The sequence below is a fragment of the Tachyglossus aculeatus genome, chromosome 21 (genome assembly GCF_015852505.1).
Source record: "Tachyglossus aculeatus isolate mTacAcu1 chromosome 21, mTacAcu1.pri, whole genome shotgun sequence".
NCBI lineage: Eukaryota > Metazoa > Chordata > Mammalia > Monotremata > Tachyglossidae > Tachyglossus > Tachyglossus aculeatus.
Window position 1 is genome coordinate 78,743,614 of NC_052086.1, and position 24,164 is coordinate 78,767,777.

At 41.0% G+C, this 24,164-nt stretch overlaps 1 protein-coding gene across 16 annotated transcripts in view; it reads right to left on the reverse strand.

Annotated features, from left to right (window-relative positions):
* RBFOX1 (RNA binding fox-1 homolog 1) overlaps positions 1–24,164 on the reverse strand; it is a 2,849,206-nt gene that overhangs the window by 77,583 nt on the left and 2,747,459 nt on the right. For all 16 annotated transcript variants that reach the window (XM_038762608.1, XM_038762609.1, XM_038762601.1 and 13 more), the window contains one exon: positions 17,269–17,349. In XM_038762608.1, coding sequence (XP_038618536.1) covers positions 17,269–17,349 — 81 coding nt within the window. The remainder of the gene's footprint in view (positions 1–17,268; positions 17,350–24,164) is intronic.

Genomic DNA, 24,164 nt, shown 5'->3' on the forward strand with positions numbered 1-24,164 from the left:
TGTTCAGTCCACCTCTCCCCACTCCTCAAGAATCTCCGATAGCTGTCCAACCACCTTCACATTAAATAGCAACTCTACCATCTACTTTGAAGCACTCAATCAATTTGCCCCTTCCTACCTTCCCTTATGGATTTCTCACTGTGGTTCGGCCAGCACAATTTGCCCCTCTAGCACCAGTTTGCTCGTGCTGCGATTTCATCTACCAAATCACCGATCCTATTCCCAAGTCCTTCATTTTTACCTGGAACCAGGTAAAAAGAAAATCACTTCCATACCATATAAGAGAGACAAACATTCTCCCCACCTTCTAAACCTTACTAAAATTACATCTACTCCAAGAGTCCTTCCCAAATTATGCCCTTTTTTCTCCTATTCCCTCTCCCTTCTGAGTCAGCTATGCACTTTAAATACCCTTTAAATACCTCATCACTGGTCCCACAGTATTTATGTACATATCCATATTTTTTTATTTATATTCATGTTTGTCTCCCTCTCTAGACTGCTTAGTTCCTTGTGGATAGGGAACATGGCTACCAACTCTGTTGTACTGTACTCTCCCAAATGCTTAGTACAGTGCTCTGTACACAGTAACCACTCAATAAAAACCATTGATTGATCATCTGGCCATGTCTGCAAAAGCCAAATCAATAGCCAGATATACAAATGTTGTGGAGAAAATTGGTACATCTGCAATGCTGTCATAAGCAATTTGGAATTTTTGCTAATTCCAAGGACAAAAATTCAAAAATGCAGTGCAGATGATGCAGGACTAAATGACAATACTGATTTGTTCTTGGTTACGTAGCATTGTCCTCCGCCTTAGTAAGGGACTGAGACAAGTGTTACCTGGTAACACTTGTTCTTTAACATTGACAGTAGCAGGAGAATTTCAGAGTTGGTTTGTCTCCATTTATCTATCGTCCCACTCGCTGTCCCTACAAACCCACTTGCCAATAGATATAACTCTTGAAATCTCACTAAAGGATTCTGACAGACTAATTTTTCACAGACTTACGGGCTGGTTTTCATTTGTCTTGAGACATAGCAATAGCAGGAGAGAAATACAATGCACACTTTAATTCTGAAGGTGATATATTTTGAAAGGAGATTTTTTTTTATGCTGAGAATGTGTCTATACAGACTAAATGAAATGGGAAGTTGAACAACTGTTGGATATGGTGAGCAATATAAGTAGCCTACCTGGATGATTCTAGATATATACATCTAAATTTACATTTGCAAATCTTGCTATTGTTTTGGTCTTTGTAAGCATGGTATAAACATCCTAGCTGGATAGTTCTACAAGAAAAAATATACACATATATATTAACAAACAAATGTGCAGACACAGGTATATGTACATAGGTATATATACATACACATGTATATATATTTATATACACACATAAATAGATATATGTGTACACATACACACACAAATCCAGCTTTTTCCCTTTCCTAGCAGTGGGATTTGCCTTGATTCATTGCTTCTTTTCCCTATGATTTTGATGGTATTAATGGTCTTGAATGAAAATAATACTAGTTTGCCATTGCTTTAGAGTTAGAGGGACATGACATCAATGATCTGTGCTGTAACTTTTTATGGTGAATATGCCATATTAATAATAATGGTAATAATAATGGCATTTCTTAAGCGCTTACTATGTGTGAAGCACTGTTCTAAGCACTGGGCGAGATACAAGGTGATCAGGTTGTCCCACGTGGGGCTCACAGTCTTAATACCCATTTTACAGATGACGTAACTGAGGCTCAGAGAAGTTAAGTGAGTTGCCCAAGGTCACACAGCAGGCATTCCTACTTGGTCCCAAATAAGCACGCTTCCTACATAAAACCAGGCTTCATTGGCAATAGTTGCCCTGCTTTTCTTGCCAATGAGTGAAGCCTATTTTGGATTAGGCCTGGGCACACATGAAACACTAAAATGGTTTTCCTGACTTTCTTATCAAAGAGAGGCCTCTTAACTTGAAAACTAAAAGCCAATTTAGGTTCATGGATTGCAGAATTTTCCTCAAAATCCATAATCTCAATGTTCTTAAAATAAAATGATCTTTTCCCCCAGTTATATTTGTGGGTCTCCAGTCATTTGGAGGACAATTTCAGGCATGCTTTTAAGTGATTTTCACATTATTAATGTTCACCACTGTAAGATTTTTTTAAAAGCCACAAATAGATGCAGTTTCAAAAGACATATCAAAAATTCTTTAGCTCCTCAATTTACAGGAACACAATTTTTGCAGTGTGAAAGTGATATTTGCGACGTGCCTACTCAAATATTCTGAAAATTCCCCAAGGGCAGGATTTTTGTAAGATTTCATTCAGCCAAGGGAGAATGAATCTCAATTCTGGAGTGTTTAACTTGGCACGGCAGCACAAGTCATTTGCAAAGGTATTTTCTGTTGTAAGAAGGAGCAATAAAAGACAAAGAGCACAAAGCTGAAAATACAATGCTGTGATTCATTTTAATTTAGATGAAGCGATTTGCCATAATCTATTAAGTTTGACAAAATGTGAATCGGTTTCAATTTAGTTTTTAGGCAGCCTAATGCAGAAACCAAATAATTTATACAAATAATTATTTTAAGGCATCGACAAAATAAAAGTTGTTTAATCATTCATGACCTAAAAACTGCCTCAGATGGCAAGTCCACTCACTGAAAAGCCTCCCCAGCAGGAAATAGCACAGAGGAAGGTAATGCTGCCTCAAAGTGCTTTCAAGCTGGATTTTCAACTGACCTGTAGCAGTGCTTCCCAAACGTTTCAGTTCCAGGATCACTTAGATGGGGCAAAATTCCTTCCACTTCCTAACAGAAGTAAGTCATGGTGGGCTCTAACTCTCAGTTGCTTCCCCCAAAGAGCCTGTTTTTGGAATTGAGAACACACAACAGTTGACCTGTTCCAACATCAGCTTCCAACTTCCTTCAGCTTGGGTGCAAATGAGGAAAGAGACACCCATCTACATGTACAGTGCTGAGCTATAAGACAACTCTAGGACTCCGAAAAAGGAGATAGACTGAGAGCCTTCTTGACTGGGGGAACATAGCCATAGGGAAAAAAAATCTACATGTATTTAACTCATCTGACAAGGTTTATACATTTTAATTGGTCCCGGATGATAAATTTTCATGGGGACAAGAATAACAACTGTTAAACTAGATTTTAACAGTGTCTAAGACATGGCCATCTGTGGGTGGAGAGTTTATAAATATGAGTTTATATATACATGGATGTAAAGGAAAACTGGTCTTAATATCCATTAGAATCTAGGTCAGGGTGAACAGATCCTAGGACCTACTCCAATGCCAACAGGAAAAGGAATCCAAGGAATGGAATGACATCCAAGGCCCAACAGAGAGATTTCCACCCCACCAGGGTCAAAGCTCAAACACTTTAGGGGGTACCAACTCTTGGGCATCTGACAACATGTCACCTCTCTTCTGGATCATCTATGGATACCGGCATTCCAGGACCAAATGTGTTCACAGAGCAGCTCCCAGCTCTGCATTGTCTAACCCCCTTTCTCTTAAATGGACAACTCATTGATAAGGAAAAGGCTGGAAAAAGTAATAAACCAGCAACCAAGATGAGATTTCACTAACTCATACTGGGTACCTCAGTGCCCCTTCTGCACAGTGGTAAGGCCTGCGGTACTCTGACTACTTGGGTAAAACCAAGAAGAGAAATGGAAATTTCCCAGTTTATAATAGAGGTGATGAGCCTAAGTAATAAAATCTGGAAAAAGGCCAAAATCAGCATTGTATGTATTTTTAATACTGCTTTTCAAACTCTGATTAAGGATGCTTCCTTCCTTTATCATTAAAGACTTAGCATTCGGAAAAAAAAAGATCGTAGATACTATAGCAGGCCATTCCCTGATAAACATAAGAAAAAGTGAGCATTAAAAATACCACCTGTCAACAGTATCACAGGACCAAAGGTTTCTGGGGAATTTCTTTGAACAACTGCCTCACCGCCTTTCAAAAACATCTCATCTTTGCCTTGTTGTTTTCTGGTTGCTCATGAACTAGAATCCCAGGGCAACATAGTTTATTGTTTTAATATCTGTCTGACACAAAGCAAAAGGATTCTCTAGTGACTCCTTATCTGTCATATGTATTTCTGAGAAAGAAATATCAAGACAAATAAGATGTAGGGGCCATACTGTGGATGGGAGTTTTGCCACTGGCTGCCTTTTTAAAGGAGAAAGTCCAAAATGTGATGATACAGGAGACACAGTCTCTATTGAGATCAATAACAAAAATAGAGATAGGTATTATTCTTTGAAAATGGGATCTTTTTTGACTCAGACTCTCTCAAATAGCAGACAGAGCCAACTAGCTTTGTAAGTCTCCCTTAAAAAAAATTATTGTGAATGACTTGGGTAAATGAGTAAGCTTAGCCAAAATAGCTGACAAATATCATGAAATGAAAGTACTCTTCTTGGGAAAAATGAGGTAGAAAATATTCTTGTTCATATTCCACATGGGGTGTACCACGTAAAATATTTGTGGGGGAAATTTTTGACTGGAGACATAGCAGAGTATGGGGACGTTTATTCATTCACTGAATCATATTTAGTAAGCACTTACTTTGTGCAGAGCATTGCACTTCGGAAGGTGCAAGACAAGAAGATGAAGGGCAGGGACCCAAGTCAGAGCAAACAACAGCAATGAAAAAGAAGGGTGATTCTGGAGTCAAAAAATCAAGTAATCAATCAATAGTACTTACTGAGTGCTTACCTTGCACGTAGCCCTGTACTAAGTAAGCACTTGGGAGAGTACTATACAATATAATTGGTTGACACGTTCCCTGCCCACAATGAGAAGCAGTGTGGCTCAGTGGAAAGAGCAAGGGCTTGGGAATCAGAGGTCATGGGTTCTAATCCCGGCTCCCCCACGTCTGCTGTTTGACCTTGGGCAAATCACTTAACTTCTCTAAGCCTCAGTTACCTCATCTGTAAAATGGGAATTAAGACTGTGAGCCCTAAGTGGGACAATGTAATCACCTTGTATCCCCCCAGCGCTTAGAACAGTGCTTTGCACATAGTAAGCACTTAACAAATGTCATTATTATTATTATTATTATTATGAGCTTGCAGTCTAGAAGGGGAAGACAGACGCTGAAGTAATCTAAGCTGTGTGTCCAACACCATAGTCAGAGTTTATACCAAGTTGACTTAGGTTTTCACTTGCCCAGACATGGGAGCTGAACAAGATGAACTTCTGTAGCTACTCCAACTTAATAATTCCATATTTTCACCATCATATTTGCTCCTTTCTTTTTCTTCTTCTGTGTTCTTTGCATACGTGTCCAGCTACAAAAGGTGTTAGAGATGAGAAGGACAAGTTTTTTTTTCTGGGTTTTTGTTTATTTTTAATGATAATGAGGAATTCGTTTTTGGTTGGGGAAATGGTCTCTGCTGAACAGTAACTCTGCTCTACTTGGTTTAGACACCCAACCAACTAACTGCTGCATGAAGAGCTAAAATTCAGAAATCAAAAGAAAGGAGGGCAGAGGAAATATTTTAAGGGCCTAATAAAACAAGACTCCCTAAAATGACAATTTAGATAATGGGATTGGGAAGCAATTGCCAAGGGTAGACCAGCATGGCGCATTGCTGTAAAGATTGGAGTGGCTCTTTTTGAACAAAACCTTCACAAAGACACAAGGAAGAAAAAAAAAGAAGTAACACCAGGTACTGGAAACATTACACATAATAATTCAAGGATCAGCCTTTTTGATATACACAATATACCATGGTCTGTGTGTCTCAAATTGGCCTTTTCAGCCATTCTCTCACTCATCCGTGAATTTCATCATTAATATTGTCTTCTTGAAATGTGAAGGATAACTGAGACCTCTAGGGTCTCATTTACCTTAAAGAGACCTCCTGACATATAGGCAGAGTTTAGGGCAAGAAGAAAATAATTCTTAACATTTATAGTAACCATTAAATGCTGTGTCTTCACCCCAACAACCTATTCCTCCCTCAGGTATCAGCATTAGAGTGTCGTTTCACTATTCCAAGGCACATTGTCTCCCGAGTCCTCTGCGGGCCATCTATTGATATAGCCCATTTCCATGCCCAAAATCTTGGTCTGGGTGAGTACAAGACTGAAAGTGAAGGGCTGAGTGATGCTATGTACACTAGGATCATCATCAGTGGTATTTATTGAGTGCTTGCTGTGTGCACAGCACTGCACTAAACACTTGGTAGGGTTCAACTACAACCCATTTGGTAGACACGTTCCCTGCCCATGATGGGCTTACATTTGAGAGGACCAATTCCAGACTGAGTCTCATCCTTTGTTTCTAATGGGAGGCTCCATCATCAACCACTGAAATCAGTTGGGGAAATTCAAGTCAAGCCCTGATTATTTCTAACACCCTGTCTTAGCCCTGGTTTGGAAATGCCAGTGGAAAGGAAAAAGGGTGACAAGGGGGAGGGATTAAAGATGGGCATTTATTTATGGTTTGTAACTTGCAGATGGCACAGTGAAAGCTCATCAAGAGCTTCCTGATAAGCTGCTAAAATTCAACATTTCCTTTGGAAAATTCCCTCCCATTGGAGGATTTTACTATTATGAAAAATAAACGATTGAACATTTTAGAGAACAGATCTGATTTTGCCATGATGGACACTACTATTCCTATGTTCTGGTTATTCCTCTTGAAAAAGATGTGTTTGCCTCAGAGAAGGCACAGAGCAACAGTCCACGAACATCAAAATGATGCCAGAATATTGATACAGAAAAAAAGAAACTTTTAGGGAAAAATAGATTCAAGCAATAAATATACTTAAGGGGTTATAAAAGGACAAAATGTTTGATAAAATTAGAGAATGTTTCCAGATAAAATAACAGAAGTAGCCAGGAGAGAGAATATCAGTGACAATCCTTTAGATAGCAACCTCACTTCGGGCAGGCAATGTCTCTTCCAACTCTGCTGTATTTTCCCAAGTGCCAGTACAGTGCTTTGCACACATAAAGTACTCAGTAAGTACCATTGATTGGTTGATACATTTGGATTTGAAAAGAGGTTCAGTATGGTTTGTTGAAAATAATTCCAAATATATATGCTTAGCGATTCAATCATGTTTTGGAGATATTTAAAAAATTAAAAAAACTGCAAGAGCTGTATATGACACACAGAGGAAAAGAGAGTGCAAGTGAAATAGACATTCTGCACGGTTTCCCTTCCTCAATGTGCACATGGGGGAATAGGGCCCAACTCTACATGTGGAGGTGGGGAGAAGGAAGAAACAGTGGAAACAATGGAAACAATGATCTCCGAAACACATTTCAGGCAGGCTGGAGCTTACTGTGGAATTACAGAATATACATATCTGAGAAAAATGCAAAAATCAATAATGGGTTGAACTTTAATAGCTCAATCTTGTGTCAAACTGTGGGAACTGGCCTACTGAAGAATGATAGATCTTGCTGCTTTGTTTATTCTCCTCTTTTGTTTTAAACACCTGCAAGGCAGCGGATTAAAAAAGCAGGTTAATCAAACTAGCGGATTGAACATAATTGAAGGTAACAAGTGGACCTTAGACAGCTCCACCACTTGTTTGCTGTGTGACCATGAGTAAGTCACTTAATTGATCTGAGCCTCAGTTACCTCATCGTAAAATGCAGATTAGAACTATGAGCCCCACATGGGGCACAGACTATGCCCAACTTGATTATCTTATATCTACCCCAGTGCTTGGCACATAGTAAGTGCCTGACAAGTACCATTAAAACACTTCACAAGACCCACCACTCTTCACACCTTCAAATCAATCAATCAATCACATTTATTGAGCGCTTACTGTGTGCAGAGCACTGTACTAAGCGCTTTCAAAGCATTATTAAAACCACATCTCCTCAAAGAGGCCTTCCCTAAGTCTTCATTTCCCCTATGTGCCCTCCCTTCTGAATCACTTATGCATTTGGGTCTGTAGCCTTTAAGCACTTGATAGACACACTACCCTCAGCCTCACAGAACCTATAGACACTTATATATATATATATATATATATACAATTATTATTACTATAAGGAGCTTACATTCTAGATCGGGAGGTAGACATTAAAATAAATTATGCATATATAAGTTATATATATAACTTATATAAGTTATAACTTATATAACTTATTTATGCATGATTTATTTTAATGTCTACCTCCCCATCTAGAATGTAAGCTCCTTATAGTAATAATAATTGTATATATATATATGTATACATATACATATACTATATATACATATACATATATATATATGTACATATATATATATATATAACTTATATATGCATAATTTATTTTAATGTCTACCTCCCCATCTAGAATGTAAGCTCCTTATAGTAATAATAATAATTGTGATGGCATTTGTTAAGCACTTACTATATGCCAAGCACTGTTCTAAGCACTGGGATAGATACAAGGTTGTCACATTGTCCCACGTGTGGCTCACAGTCTTAATCCCCATTTTGCAGATTAGGGAACTGAGGCCCAGAGAAGTAAACTGATTTGCCCAAGGTCACACAGAAGACAAGTGGTGGAGGCGGGATTAGACTTTCAGGCCCGTGCTCTATCCACTACACCATGCTGCTTTTCTATGTTCAGGGAATGTGTCCATCAACTCTGTTGTAATGTACACTCCCAAGCACTTAGTAGAGTGCTCCGCATACAGTAAGTGCTCACTAAATATCGCTGGTTGATTGCTTGAATGCTGAAAGAGATGGAGATATTGCTCTGAGAGGCGCCTGCATCTTCATTAGCAGCGTGGCTCAGTGGAAAGAGCACGGTCTTGGGAGCCACAGGTCATGGGTTCTAATCCTAGCTCCGGCACTTGTCAGCTGTGTGGCTTTGGGCAAGTAACTTAACTTCTCTGGGCCTCAGTTACGTCATCTGTCAAATGGGGATTAAGACTGTGAGCCCCACGTGGGATAACCTGATCACCTTTTATCCCCCCCAGTGCTTAGAACAGTGCTTCGCACAGAGTAAGCGCTTAACAAATGTCATCATTATTGTTATTATTATTACTCATTATGCACCTGCAATGCAAGGTGGTGGTGCAAACAGCCCTCCGGTTTTCTAACCAGGCTTGACAACATGAGCTGGGAGGAGTAAGAGTGGACAACTCCCAGGAACTTTGTATCCAGTTTCTAGTACCCGTTCAGGTGCAAAATGGAGGCCAGGATGAGGAGCTCTGGGGGAGGAGCAGGGAAGAAGAATAATATTTCTGCTGAACATTAAAGGATTTAAAGATGACTGGACAATCTCTCCCAAGGAGAGACAGATTTTAATAGTCTAGAGAAGCAGCATGGTGTAGTGGATAAAGAACAAGGCCTGGCATTCAGAAAGTCATAGGTTCTAACCCTGACCCTTCCACTTGTCTTCTGTGTGACCTTGGGAAAGTCACTTAGCTTCTCTGTGCCTCAGTTACCTCATCTTAAAATTGTGATTAAGACTGCAAGCCCCATGTAGAAACGGGACTGTGTCTAACTTTATTACCTTGCATAAACCCTAGCACTTGCTTGGCAGAAAGTAAGCACTTAACAAATACCATAATTATTATTATTATTACAAGCTATATATGTCCCAAAATATTCAGAGTCAGTAAGGAGAATGGTCATCTGTAAAAACCAGTGACAATAGGAAAAGGTCTACAGGAAGGCCTTTCTCAAGACTGTGGGAAGCTCAACTGCCTGTGTTGTTTTTAAAGTTTAAGATGGAAACTGCAGGAATTTTGGAGACTGTGTGCAGAGCACTGGAGTCTACACTCGCAAGCAGACAGTGAAGTTGGTTGGCATGACCCCTGCCCTCTCAGAGATTACAGTTCTGCCTATTTTGTGCGAATTATTTATTCTAAATTTAATGTGAATACTTAACTCTGCATATAAGTGTAGGCTTGAAGAATAATCATAAAACAAATTATTTTCAGAGGCAAAAAAGCATTAAACTTTGGATTATAGTACTTGAACTCAAAGTAATGCCTTGTTCTGTCTTGGACTGAACAAGTAGTAATTTAGGACTTTAGTTCCATTACAGAAAGTGCTGAAAGGTTTATCCTAAAAAGTGGAACAATATAGAGATGATCTGACTGGATTTGTGCCAATAAATCAGTTTGCAAAAATTTCATTAGAATCTATATACAATTTGACTTGCTTTATCAGCCTTTTGCTCCTGAGTGATATGAAACATAATAAACAAAGAGCTGATTTTGCATTTTTATTTCAGCTTCATTGTCCAGTAGTAGCTTCAAATCCGGTTTATTTTTCCAAAATGAAAATTAAGATTAATTTTCCTATATTCTAAGATTGATCATTGAAATAAAACTGACATTTAGTTATTTGATCAAGCTGATAGGGAAAATAGAGTGCATATTAATAGAAATTGTCCCACAGAAATTCTTTCTGGACCACTCTCTCCCATATTGATAGTCTTCACCAGTGGAAATCAATGAGAATGCTAAAGTCTGCTTCTGGCTACAACATTTCACCTAAAACAAAATCTCAATAGACTTGTATTTAGAAAACTTGACAAAAGTTTCCTGGCAGAAATCAAATTATCCCTCCTCCTAGTTAGAGTTCAAGAAAAATTAAGGGTAGAGCTTTTCAGTCATGGACCAAATGACTAAGGTCCTGAAATTTTCATTTACAAAATTGGAAGAATAAATAAAATTCCATTTTTTTCTTTCCTGAAAATACAATTTTTTTGGCAGCCACTAAGAGCAAACAATATTGACACTTGAAGACTGTCTAAATAGCCATTTCTAGAATTTAATTGTTTTTAAAAAGGAAAAACAAATTCCAAATTACCTATTATCCTAGCTTCTCAATAGGAATAGTTGATGCCTACTTATTGCTGGAATGCACCAATTCTAGATACATATGTATCTGTCCCAGAACTTAGAACAGAGCTTGACACATAATAAGGGCTTAACAAAGATCTTAAAAAAAATTAACCTCTATCTACACCCTGAATTGGAAAATGTGTAAAACATGTGTCACTGGACAACCTCATTTATAGCAATAATAATTCCTTTAAGAATATCATTTTCCAATATGGAGCCCAGTGGTATAATAATCTGTGTAAGTGCACTTATTATGTGTGCACAGGTACATTACACGCAAATCACTGTGGTAGCAGAAGTAACACAATTCAACATTCACGATTACCAAATGTCAGGCTGCATCATTTCTAGGAGATGAGGAAGTTCAAAACATCAATCCATTAAAGACAGCTACTGAAATGACTTTATTTTTCAGCAGTGTGACAGTGGCATTTTTTAGTGGACTATTCACCATTCTGAGGGCATATACTTTCAGCTGGGCTGAACTCCAGGGTCTACAGAGGTGTGCTGAACACTTAAACCACAATGACTGTGAGCCCCATGTGGAACAGGGTCTGTGTCAAACCTGATTAACTTGTGCCTATTCCAGTGCTTAGAACAGTGCTCTGCACATAGTAAACACTTCGCGTGCCCATTATTATTACTATTATTACTAATAATAACAATAATAAAAGTAACAATGTTTTCTTTCTCAGGATCTCTGCTCCTCACAACTCCACGGACTCAAACTTTCACATCTCCAAAATACAGAAACTCTTCTACTTACCCCAGATTGACATCTCTGAGTAATGAGAATCAGACAGCACGATAAAGTGTGACATAGTTTAAGGCCAGGATGCAGATGGACAATGAAAGAACATGTGGGGTAGTCTTAAAGTTCATTCTTGATACTATACCAATCTATAGGACATCACAGAACAAATCAACTCAGAATTGGTTACACTGTTCCTCTCTTCCCTTCCCACTTTGCTTCCCCCATTTTGTGCTTGTTGCTTGTAAGTGAGAAACAGTGAAGATATAAATCTGTGAAGTTGCAAGAAGCTAGATTCAAGACAGAAATCCAAGGCAACAGTCTTAGATGTTATGAGGTCCCTTATCTTCCTTTTGGCAAGTTGGGTCATAGAGCAGTTTATCTTAATAAGTATTAGAAAATAATTTTGGTCTGTTGGCCTCCAACCAGCCTTGCAAATAAGTGCTCTAGGACTGGCATCATGCACATATTATTTCCATCTTCCCCTAGAGAGACGATGTTTTTAGTGTGACGAGTGAATTGAGGGTAGTTCTCTCACCCAGCATACATTACATTTCTCGGTGGGCTGATGGGTCAGTGCCGATTCCAAAGCTATTCTACATCCATCTTGCCTTTTCTCAGATTTTCTTTGTATTACAAGAGAAAACATGACTAATGGCTTACATGCCCAGGTTAATCACTAACCTTCGTGACCCAGCATAGTTGCTGTTCTTTTAGTAAATATCTTGAAAATGTCTTGAAAACTCCAGGATTGCGGCATAGCCTCTTGGCGCTCTCACCTCAAATTACGCCTCAATCTCAGCCACAGTGACTTAATAATGCTCTGTTACCAGTCCAAGAGTGAAGGAAGCCAGAGGCTGCAACCAAGATGGCAACTGATAGAGTGGTTTGCTTTGTCCAGGCCCAAGGCCAGGCTGGCTCCACATTTCTGACAGAAGAACACTTGAAGGAGTGAGGAGAGCTAAGGAAATGGAAAATGTTTGCCTCGTTCCTTCTGGTTTTGAGTCGGTTAGCCTGGAGAAATGGAAAAAAGAATGGACTTCCGCGAGCCACTCACCTGATGCAGTTAGAACTGGCTAGTCGAGTTCTGCCATTCGCTTGCAATCTGACCCCAGGTCAGAGGATCTTGGAATCTTAGAGCTGAAAGGGACCCTGAGATGTCATTTGGGTGAGTCCAGGCCTCTAGGCAGCTGAATGACATCATTCAGGATCCACTACCTCCTTCCACTGCACTGTGTCATCTCCATACTCAGAGGAAAGAGCACAGGACTAGAAGTTAGGAGCCCTGGGTTCTAACTGTGGCTTCACCACTTGCCTGCTCTGTGTCACGATGCTCTGTGCCTCAGTTTTGCAACCTGTAAAATGGGGATTAAATGCCCTTTCCCTCCCTTTAAACTGCGGGCCCCATTTGGGACAGTGGCTATGTCTGATGTGATTGCATTTTATCTATCCCAGTATTTAGCACAGTTCTTGGCACATAGAAAGCTGTGAAAAAGCTGTGAGAAGCAGTATTATCTAGTGGACAGAGTGTGGGCCATAAAGACTGAAGAACCTAAGATCTAATTCTGACTATGCTACTTTTCTGCTGTGTGACCTTGGGCAAGTCACTTAACTTTTCTGGGTCTTGTTTACCTCATCTGTAAAATGAGGATTAGGACTGTGAGTCCCATGTGGGACATGGACTCTGTCTAAACTGATTAGCTTATATTTACCCCAGTGCTTAATACAGTCCATGGAATATAGTAAGCACTTAATACTGTGAAAAAGCAGCAAGAAAAAATTCCAATTATTATTATTATTGTTACAGTTAATATAGTGTTTGAGTGATTCCTGTCTCTTAGTGCTTTACTGAACTCACCCATTCCTCTTGGTGGCCAGGAAAGCAGTCCAGCATAATTTCTCATTTCATACCTCAGAATAGAGATTCAGTGGAAATCAATTCCTGAGTATCTGGCTATGGGGTAGGTGGGAATTTTTGCAAGAGAAACAATGTGACAAGGGGTAAATAATTATCTGTCATGTTTGTTAAAATTGCAAGGCAAGGCATGTCTGATTATTATTCCAAATTACCAGGACAACTGGGCTAACAATTGTGTTTCGTTCGTCGGGAAGTCCCAGCCTCCCAGGAAATGCTAGAAAAATAAACAAGTATTCTGGAATGGAGATTCTGGTCAGGCTACCTTGCATCCCTGCTACTCTTGCTCACTTTAAAGGCTTACCTTTCCAAGTCTGGGCGGGAGCATGCTCACTTCAGGATCTGTTTTTTTATTTATTATCTCATGTTGGGAAGGTAAAATGTGATAAGCACTATAAAAGGGCTTTGGAAAAATAAAGCACTATAAAAATACAAGGTATTATACAAGGTATTTATATAAAGTCCTAGAATGCTGTTGATGTTAGACACAAACTACTCTCAATCTACACCCAGGTCTTCTCCAGCTCTGGTTGTTTGCCAAGTGGGAAAGGGACAGAGCATGGGATTGGGTTAATGCTCTCATCATTCCTGTTTTCAACCCAAAGAATGTCAACAACTTAATCAATAATTATCATTCTTTTTAAGGACTACATTTAGTGTGGCCTTAAATACAAATAAAATAACTTTTTTGCCTGTTTTCTTTTTGGAAATCCAAGGCTCTCCATTTGTCACCTACATTTCTCCTAATTCCTCCTCAACTGAGGTTGCTGTGAGGATGAAGCCCTGCTTTTTTTTGCCAGAAGCAAGGACCCATGAAAAAGGGGATGAAGAGATTTCTCCCAGTAATTTCATTATTTAAACACTCCAGGTTCACTGCCCCTAAGACTCCCTCTAGACTGTGAGTCTCCTCGTCTAAACTGAAAGCTCATTTTGGGCAGGGAATTTGTCTAACCAACCCAGTCTGTTGTATTATATACTCTGAAGTGCTTCCTACAGTGCTCTGCACCCAAGTGCTCAATAAATACCACCGATTGATTAACCAAGAAGAGATCTCCATTTTCTTTCTTTCTCATCTCTTGGATTTTCTTTCCACTGGCTGGAGGAATGGGTTTGCTCATGTCAGAAGATGCTTTTTAATTCTCTTCCTTCTTAGTCTACCCAACTGAGCATTGCTCCAGCTTTGATGTCAGGGTCTTGTGGAGTAACTGGACAGTGGCCCATATGAACTTCCCCGACAGCAATGCAGATAGTTGTTTTCTTTCTCTGCACCTTCTAAATTAAGTATGGCTTCAGTCATTTGGAGACCTTTTGTCCACCGGGGGTTTTGATCCACTGGGAAGAGATGAGGGGGATCCAGCTTGGGTTATGCTTTTCCGTTTAAATCAGTCTGGCAAATTCACTCACAAGTAGGGTGACAAAAGGTCTGGTATCTTACTGGACAATCAGGTTTTCAGCTGATTTACCCATGGCCAGTTCTGATACAGTCCTCGGTGCTTTCGATACCTGTTTTTCATATTTCCTGTGCCTCCTTCACTTGGCTTCTGTCAGGACACTCTGTGACTCAGTCACTGGGTCTGACTTCACGTGGTTCTGGGAGAGGACTGTAAGGGTTCTTGAGAAAATGGGAGAATCAGAGTACCCCAGAGAGATGTTCTAGGTTCGGGCAGGTTAGGGCCACCTTGGGCAAAATCGAGCGGACGTCCACAACCTGGTGGCCGGGTGACATCATCACGTTATGCTGCTTGCCGGAATAGCGTATTGACATCAAGTATGCCTCGGGAAGGGGTCGAGGTTTTTGGAGTGTCGTCGCTGGCCACCCTTGCCACAAGACCTGTGTGAGCGTCTTCCTTCAGATGAGTGTATAGTCTGCATGTTTTAGGATTATCACTGGACTTTTCCTGTTAAAGCAACTCAAAAGCATTAAAAAGACCACAGGAGAGGGGGAAAATTGACTGCAACCAGCCCAGAATCCCCACATAAGATTTCTATCCTCTCTCCTCGATCCACTATAAATGTGTCACCTATGCGGATACAAATGGAGAGTCCCTAGTTCTACTGCAGCCGTGAGATAGTTGCTGATGACATCCCACCCACTGTTAAAAGTACCAAGATTCCCCTGGAAGTAAATGATTAACCCTTCAGTGTAAATTCCAGGTTTGAAGAATTGAATTCTTCCCTGAGTTTCCTATTCATTTAAGGCTCTAAACAGAAACTGATTTCCAGTGGCGGCTGAAGACCCGTTGCTCCACAGGGACTCCACAGGTCACACCCAGTCAGGGAGATGGTCAGGTGCTGAAAATTGGCCAGTGAGGGCTCTTGGTCTCCTTACCATTCATTCAATTGTATTCATTGAGCGCTTACTGTGTGCAGAGCACTGTACAAAGCGCTTGGGAAGTACAAGTTGGCAACATATAGAGATGGTCCCTACCCAACAGTGGGCTCACAGTCTAGAAGGGGGAGACAGACAACAAAACAAAACATATTAACAAAATAAAATAAATAGAATAAATATGTACAAATAAAATAGAGTAATAAATACATACAAACATATATCCATATATACAGGTGCTGTGGGGAGGGGAAGGAGAATTACCAGTCCAATGACTTCTGCTGCTGCCCTGCAGCAATGAGATTTCTAGCCAGAGAGACCACAGACTGACTTGAAGGATATTAACAATATCTCCTCCTGGGAATCTCTGTCTTTTTCCCCTCTGATTCAGCATTTTGCAGTGAATATAAATTGACAAAATGGATATGATTGCTAAGTGAACCCAGACCGCTAATGCTGAGTGGCTTCTGCTTGAGGAGGATCCATTTATAAGGAGTATGAATGAGGAAAGAGTCCCACTACCCAAACCATCTGGCAGGGTTTGGGTTCTTTTTTTTCTTTTTAAATTGCTGTTGCTAGCCTGGTTTGGGTTTAAGGTCTTTTTTTTTTTTTAAACTAATGGGAGCATTTGAGTAGGAGAATAAAGCCTCTTCCCATACCAGTCCCCAGAGCCACTGTGGAAGATGCTCTTAATACATCTGCAATGGTATTATGATCTCAACTACTGTCCACTTCTCTTGAGCTTGTCTATCATTCCCAACCCCCCTGGCACCCATGATCTGTGCATTTACAGTGCCATTTGCTATTGCAAGGAATGCTGTTCCTCAGTCTCAGTAACCTCATCCTTTGGGGTTGGCTTTTATTTTCCCCAGATTGAACTGGAGGACATAGTAATTTCTTTCCACCTCAGAGTCACTCATGGCACTTTGGACAATGTTGCTGATAGTGACTCTGCTTGGACTGCCTTGCAAATAGCCACCCTGTTTTAAGGAGAAACAATCGATACCCGATGATTTGTAAAGAATGCTGACTTGATTTGCCGATTTGGACTGAGTCTCAGTGTACCCTCTAATGGGAGGGTACTTTGGTAAAGTATTTTTGAGGGCCACTAAGATTTACATTATTATTTGCAAGACAGAGAGAAAGTGGTTGCAAAGGGCTCTTCGATATGTTCTCTTTTCTCTTGTCTGGGCCAACAGAGAATGATGCTGATGCCTGGACTGTGAGAATGATAATGTAGAGTGAATTTGATGCTACAGTAACAGAAAATGCATGCTTATGAAATCACCTTCACTTCAGCAAGAACTACAGTGTGGGGTGGGGGATGCAGAGGACTTACATAATGGGGAAGGTGATTGACTCATATTTATGTCACAAAACCAAAATAGAGCCGCAACATTGGCTTACTTGTGGAAGTGTATACTAGTGAACTGGGGGCACTGTACACGGAAGATCCTTCTTGGTTTGCCTGGCACAACAGCACCGTGCCTACAAGAGAGAGAGAGAGATAGTATCTGGTTTTGGAAAATTCACACTAAACCTGACGCGGCATGTCAAAGAAAAAAATAAATAAATTGGAGTAAACCCATAACAGTACGGAAAGACCCTGAAAGCACAGTGAAGCCTGCCCTTTGGCCTCAGGTCAGATTCAGAAACCTCCCCGATTAACACACTGGCCAAAAAAGGAAAGCAGATTCCCAAGAAGTATCCATCCCCTAGACCCAGACTACAGAACATGGGCTTTCAAAGTCTGCTCAGCTCTTCCACCAACTTTGCAAGTTAGAGTCATACATTATCAGCCCACAGAACTCTTTATTAAGTAGCCAGCATTTCCTTTTCTTGGACGGGCCATTGGGAGCAACAGGAATAAAGTCAATATACTTGCTGTTTGACTAGGAGAGACTTCACTCCCAAGCAGTTATTTGTCAGGCTGTCTGATGCTGTTGGTCCTACTTCTAACCAAACTATATATTTTTTTCTCTCTCTCTTAATCTACTTGATTCCAGTGGGCAAAGGCTGACTAACTCTTCCTGCAGATAACTGATGAAGAGAAACTCTTTCCCACCACTCTCCAAACCCCTTATTACCCAGAAGACAATTCCCCCTACATTCAAAAAAGGAAGTGTGGACCAGATTGAGTTGTTCTGATGCTCTACATACAGTAAGCACTGAATACATATGATTAATCAATTGATTACTGCTTATAGTACTGACCTGCTCTGCTTTTTTATGGAATTTGTTAAGCACTTACTATGTGCCAGGCACTGTTTTAAGTGCTGGGGTACATACAAGATTCAGGCATCAGGTTGGTCACAGACCCTATCCCACATGAAGCTCATGGTCTTAATCCTCAGTTTATAGATGAGATAACTGAGGCAGAGAGAAGTTAAGCGACTTGTCCCAAGTGATGGAACTAGGATTAGAACCCAGGTCCTCTGTGCATTGCAGATAATAGGTGTTTAATAAATGCCATAATTATTATTATCTCAGCGCCCTACTGGTATCCCTAGGGCATGCTGCTCTACTCCTGAAAATGGGAAGCATAGGGACATTCAAAAGTGTGGGAATATTTTACGGAACACTATGAACCATAAATAAGTTTCTCTAGCTTCATGTTCTGCAGGTGAGTTGGTGCCTCCAATCCTATTGCAACTAACTTTCAAACTGGCCAGCTTTGCACAGGTTGTCTGTGAACCAGCAAATGAAGAGCTCCATTCTGGCTTTCCAGGATTGCTAACGGAAGTTTGTGGAACTTTTCAACATCAATCATTCCCATACCAAGTGTGTGGTAGTGTGTTAAATCCTACTATTGAGTTTGGGAACTCTGTTAGGGTGATCGGAAGGTGAAAGAGAGAAAAAGAAGCAGCAGAGGGAGGAGGAAGGAGAGAGGGGGGAGAGACTCACTATGAGCTCTGGTGTTACTATGGTGGGACAAATCATTCTTGGAGAATCCCAAAAACAATCCTGGATTACAAATTCTCCACTTTAATTTTAAAATAGAGTGACTATCTCAAGTCCCACAGTTCTTTCTCCCTCTGCCCAGTGAATACAGCTCTACTGGGTCTCTTTAGCATATTAGAGGAATGAGAATGTGGAAGTAGTCTTTCTTCCAGTCTCGACAATAGGGTAGTGAAGGGAAAATTCACTCTTGCCCCTAGAATTATAATTCTGCTTTTCTGGGTTACAAGGGAAACTGGGGGACTGGCCCTGAAGATAAAACTCAGCTGCTCTCCTCATTCACCTCCTTGAACTTTCTAAAACCTGAACCTGAAACTGTCACTTGATGCTCCCTAAGTTTACAGGTCAACAAGATTTCTCTTCTTTTCCTTTTGGAGTCAACCACCCATGCTGAGTGCTCTACTTAGTGGTCACATTCCTTAATTACAAAACTCCTAAGTAATGAGAAGCAGCTTGGCCTAGTGGAAAGAACACAATGACCTGGGTTCTAATCTTGTCTCTGACACTTAACTGCTATATGACCTTGGGCAAGTCACTTAAATTCTCTGTGCCTCATTTCCCTCCTTTAAAAAATGGGGATTCAATAGCTGTTCTTCCTACTTAGACTGTGAGCCCCATGTGGGACTTGATTATCTTGTATCTCTACCCTAGCGCTTAGTCCAGTGCTTGGCACTTAGTAAGAGGTTAACAAAAAAGCATGTTTTTATTATTAATGCGATGTGAGCTTCATTTCTAAACGAAACCATACTTGAGGCTCAGTTGTGTATGGATTGGCAATTGGTCCTTGAAATCAGCCTCGCAAATAGAAATGGGAATTTCACCAGCATGTCAGAATATTTACCAATTCAATCATTCATTCATTCAATCATATGTATTGAGTGCTTACTGTTTGTGGAGCACTGTACTTAATGCTTGGGAGAGTACAATACAACAAGAACAAACACATTCCCTGCCCACAAGAAGCTTACAGTCCTACCCACGAACAGGCCTGGTGGCCTGGCAGCCTTGCCCACACTTACCCTTGCTCATCTGATGTCAGCCCGAAGTTATGCAGGTTCCACATTCAAATTTTATTGCATTCCTTACTTGTTACCAGGCTGACTGCTCTTGCACCACTGGCTACAGGCCTGTGTTAGTATACCCAGTTGGGGACAACCACATCTAATCCTTTGGCCTGTCATAGTTATATGTTCTATTTATGTTATATGTTCTTATTTATATCTCATTAAATACTGATTTTTTTTTTAACAGCACAGAACAGAGTTGGAAACTTGGAACTTGAGTCATTATAATTTCTTTCTGCATTACTTTTTTCTCCCTGATTTTGGAGTATGTGGATTGATAAAAAAAAAAAGCAGGACAATGCTTGATTGCAAATCACTTAGGACATTTATTCTATTTTATATCAGGAGAGAACAGGTAGACACCCTACCCAACTTATCCTGTGGTGACCTCATATATTTTTTGTTGCACTGGTGAGGCTTAGAGCTAGTTTTTAGATAGATATGGTTTTTCATTAGGATGAACTCTAATGAGATGTAAAGTTTTTTGGTGATATCTAGTTTTCAAATTAAAATAATCTATTTGCAGCGAGAGAAGATTTAATTACTGTTCCATCAGTTCCTTGGGGAAAATTCCAATATCCTGGGTACTATGCACAATCCCATAGACTAAACTCTAGATTCCCTTTAGAATGCCATATCACAGAACATAATGAAGGTTCCTTAATTTCCTCTATAAGAAAGTGGATTTGAGTAAAATTTTTGAGATGCCTTATCACAAAAAAATGCCCTTTCTGCAAAGATGCCAACCCTGGCAAAAGAGGAATCAAGTCTACCACAAAGGTCCATTTTAATTTTACTTGAATAGAAACTTTTCTCTAGTTTACAGTGCAGACACAGTTTAATCCTTTAGGCTGTATAACCTTTTCTTCAAAAGAACTTTGAAATTAAATAGAAATAAATAGGAACAAGTTGCATTTTTCTGAATTTTTTAAGTTAGTGGATGTAAAATGTCTTACAAGTAATTTTCCTACACACTTTATCTTCCAGGTTTTAGCCAGGCCTGGAGAGGTTACTCTGATTTTTTCAGTCTAGATTTATTCTTGATTGTGGTGTTACTTTGAGATTACCTAAATAGATCTGGGATAGTAGAGGAGCAGTATGATGGAGTGGATACAGCAAGGGCCTGGGAGTTAGAAAGTCATGGATTCTCAACCTGCCTCCTCCACTTATTTGTGTGTGACTTTGGACAAGTCACTTCACATCTCTGGGCCTCACTTATCTCATCTGTGAAACGGGGCTTGAGACTGTGAGCTCCACATGGGATAGGGACTGTGTCCAACCCAGTGCTTAGTTCGAAGCCTGGCACAGTGTAAGCCTCAACAAATACCACAATTATTGGGCTCACAGATCAATTTACACATTAATTTCCAGGGAATATTGTTTTCCCTTTGTTGATTCTTCCAAGATGACTCATTCTGCCTTAAAATGAAAACCTGAGCTCCCTGGTCATTTTCTTTTCTAGAATTTTGCTGGTTGCATCTGAACAGCCAGCAGCATTAGGTTCACTTGGCAGATAGTGATCTCAGTAGATTATTTGAGATTCTTAAAAAAAAGTCACAATGACTAAGTTATCATAATACTACAATGTTTAAATGATTCCAAATTTAAAAAAAGTGGGAAGTGTCCTGTGGAGAACACACTGTTTCTGACATGGAAGAATGTGTGATAAGAGGCTTACAGTATCTCATTAGAATGGGTTGGTGTTGCTGGTTCATTTGCCCCAAAAAAGAACAGAGACTAAACAGATTGGGTTGCAGTTTGGGCTTGACATTGAAGAGCAGATACAGAGACTCTGGCCTGTGTGCTACCTATGACACAACCAGGATTCCATAAATGTTTCTCTCTGACTGATTCAGTACCTTTTCTCCCTCCTATTTAGACTGTGAGACTCATCTGGCCTCCTACTTCATTAACAAAATTAAATCCATCAGGTCCGACCTCCCCAAAGTCACTTCCCCACCTTCTCCAACCTCCCGGCTCTCAACACTCTCTGCTACTCTCCCATCCTTCCCAGCAGTATCCTCAGAGGAGCTCTCCTCCCTGCTCTCAAATGCTACTCTGGCCACCTGTGCTTCTGACCCCATTCCCTCTCATCTCATGAAATCTCTTGCTACATCCCTTCTCCCCTCCTTAACTTCCATCTTCAACCGCTCACTCTCCACTGGTTTCTTCCTCTCTGCCTTCAAACATGTCCATGTCTCTTCCATCCTAAAAAAACCCTCTCTTGACCCCACCTCACCTTCTAGTTATCGCCCCATATCCCTCCTACCATTCCTTTCCAAACTCCTTGAACGAGTTGTCTACACTCGCTGCCTAGAATTCCTCAACAACAACTCTCTCCTCGACCCCCTCCAGTCTGGCTTCCGTCCCCTACATTCCACGGAAACTGCCCTCTCAAAGGTCACCAATGACCTCCTGCTTGCCAAATCCAATGGCTCATACTCTGTCCTAATCCTCCTCGACCTCTCAGCTGCCTTCAACACTGTGGACCACCCCCTTCTCCTCAACACGCTATCTGACCTTGGCTTCACAGACTCCGTCCTCTCCTGGTTCTCCTCTTATCTCTCCAGTCGTTCATTCTCAGTCTCTTTTGCAGGCTCCTCCTCCACCTCCCATCCTCTTACTGTGGGGGTTTCCCAAGGTTCAGTGCTTGGTCCCCTTCTGTTCTCAATCTACATGCACTCCCTTGGTGACATCATTCGCTCCCACGGCTTCAACTATCATCTCTACGCTGATGACACCCAGATCTACATCTCTCCCCCTCCCTCCAGGCTCACATCTCCTCCTGCCTTCAGGACATCTCCATCTGGATGTCTGCCCTCCACCTAAAGCTCAACATGTCGAAAACTGAACTCCTTGTCTTCCCTCCAAACCTTGCCCTCTCCCTGACTTTCCCATCTCTGTTGACGGCACTACCATCCTTCCCATCTCACAAGCCCGCAACCTTGGTGTCATCCTCGACTCCGCTCTCTCATTCACCCCTCACATCCAAGCCATCACCAAAACCTGCCGGTCTCAGCTCCGCAACATTGCCAAGATCCGCCCTTTCCTCTCCATCCATACCGCTACCCTGCTAATTCAAGCTCTCATCCTATCCCGTCTGGACTACTGCATCAGCCTTCTCTCTGATCTCCCATCCTCGTGTCTCTCCCCACTTCAATCCATACTTCATGCTGCTGCCCGGATTATCTTTGTCCAGAAACGATCTGGGCATATTACTCCCCTCATCAAAAATCTCCAGTGGCTACCAATCAATCTGCGCATCAGGCAGAAACTCCTCACCCTGGGCTTCAAGGCTCTCCATCACCTTGCCCCCTCCTACCTCACCTCCCTTCTCTCCTTCTATAGCCCAGCCCGCACCCTCCGCTCCTCTGCCGCTAATCTCCTCACCGTACCTCGTTCTCGCCTGTCTCGCCATCGACCCCCGGCCCACGTCATCTCCCAAGCCTGGAATGCCCTCCCTCTGCCCAACCGCCAAGCTAGCTCTCTTCCTCCCTTCAAGGCCCTACTGAGAGCTCACCTCCTCCAGGAGGCCTTCCCAGACTGAGCCCCTTCCTTCCTCTCCCCCTCGTCCCCCCTCCATCCCCCCATCTTACCTCCTTCCCTTCCCCACAGCACCTGTATATATGTATATATGTTTGTACAGATTTATTACTCTATTTATTTATTTATTTCACTTGTACATATCTATTCTATTTATTTTATTTTGTTAGTAGGTTTGGTTTTGTTCTCTGTCTCCCCCTTTTAGACTGTGAGCCCACTGTTGGGCAGGTACTGTCTCTATATGTTGCCAATTTGTACTTCCCAAGCACTTAGTACAGTGCTCTGCACACAATAAGTGCTCAATAAATACGATTGATGATGATGATGACAGGGACTGCATCCGGCCTGATTAACTTCTATCTACTCCAGTGCTTTGAACAGTGTTTGACACATAGTAAGTGCTTAACAAATACCATCTAAAAAAGGGAAAGGGCAGTGTGATCTTGCCATTCCTGATCCCACATTCCCACATTAGGAGTGCGTCAGCTAAAATTTGCCTTGGTCCTCACACTCAGCAGTGAAGCCTTACAAACTCACCCAGAAGACTGGATTTTTTTTTTTTAATCAAATGGTTTTGCCCCTATAGTTGCTCCCTGAGCAGTCATGAGGAGGAAATTCAAAATGGGCAACAGAGACTTAAAAAAAAAAATCAAACAAAGAAAGAAACTGCTGCTGCTGATTCAAGGAGACACTTGGTATGGTCAATTTTCTCACACATTTTTATCATAGTGGCAATAT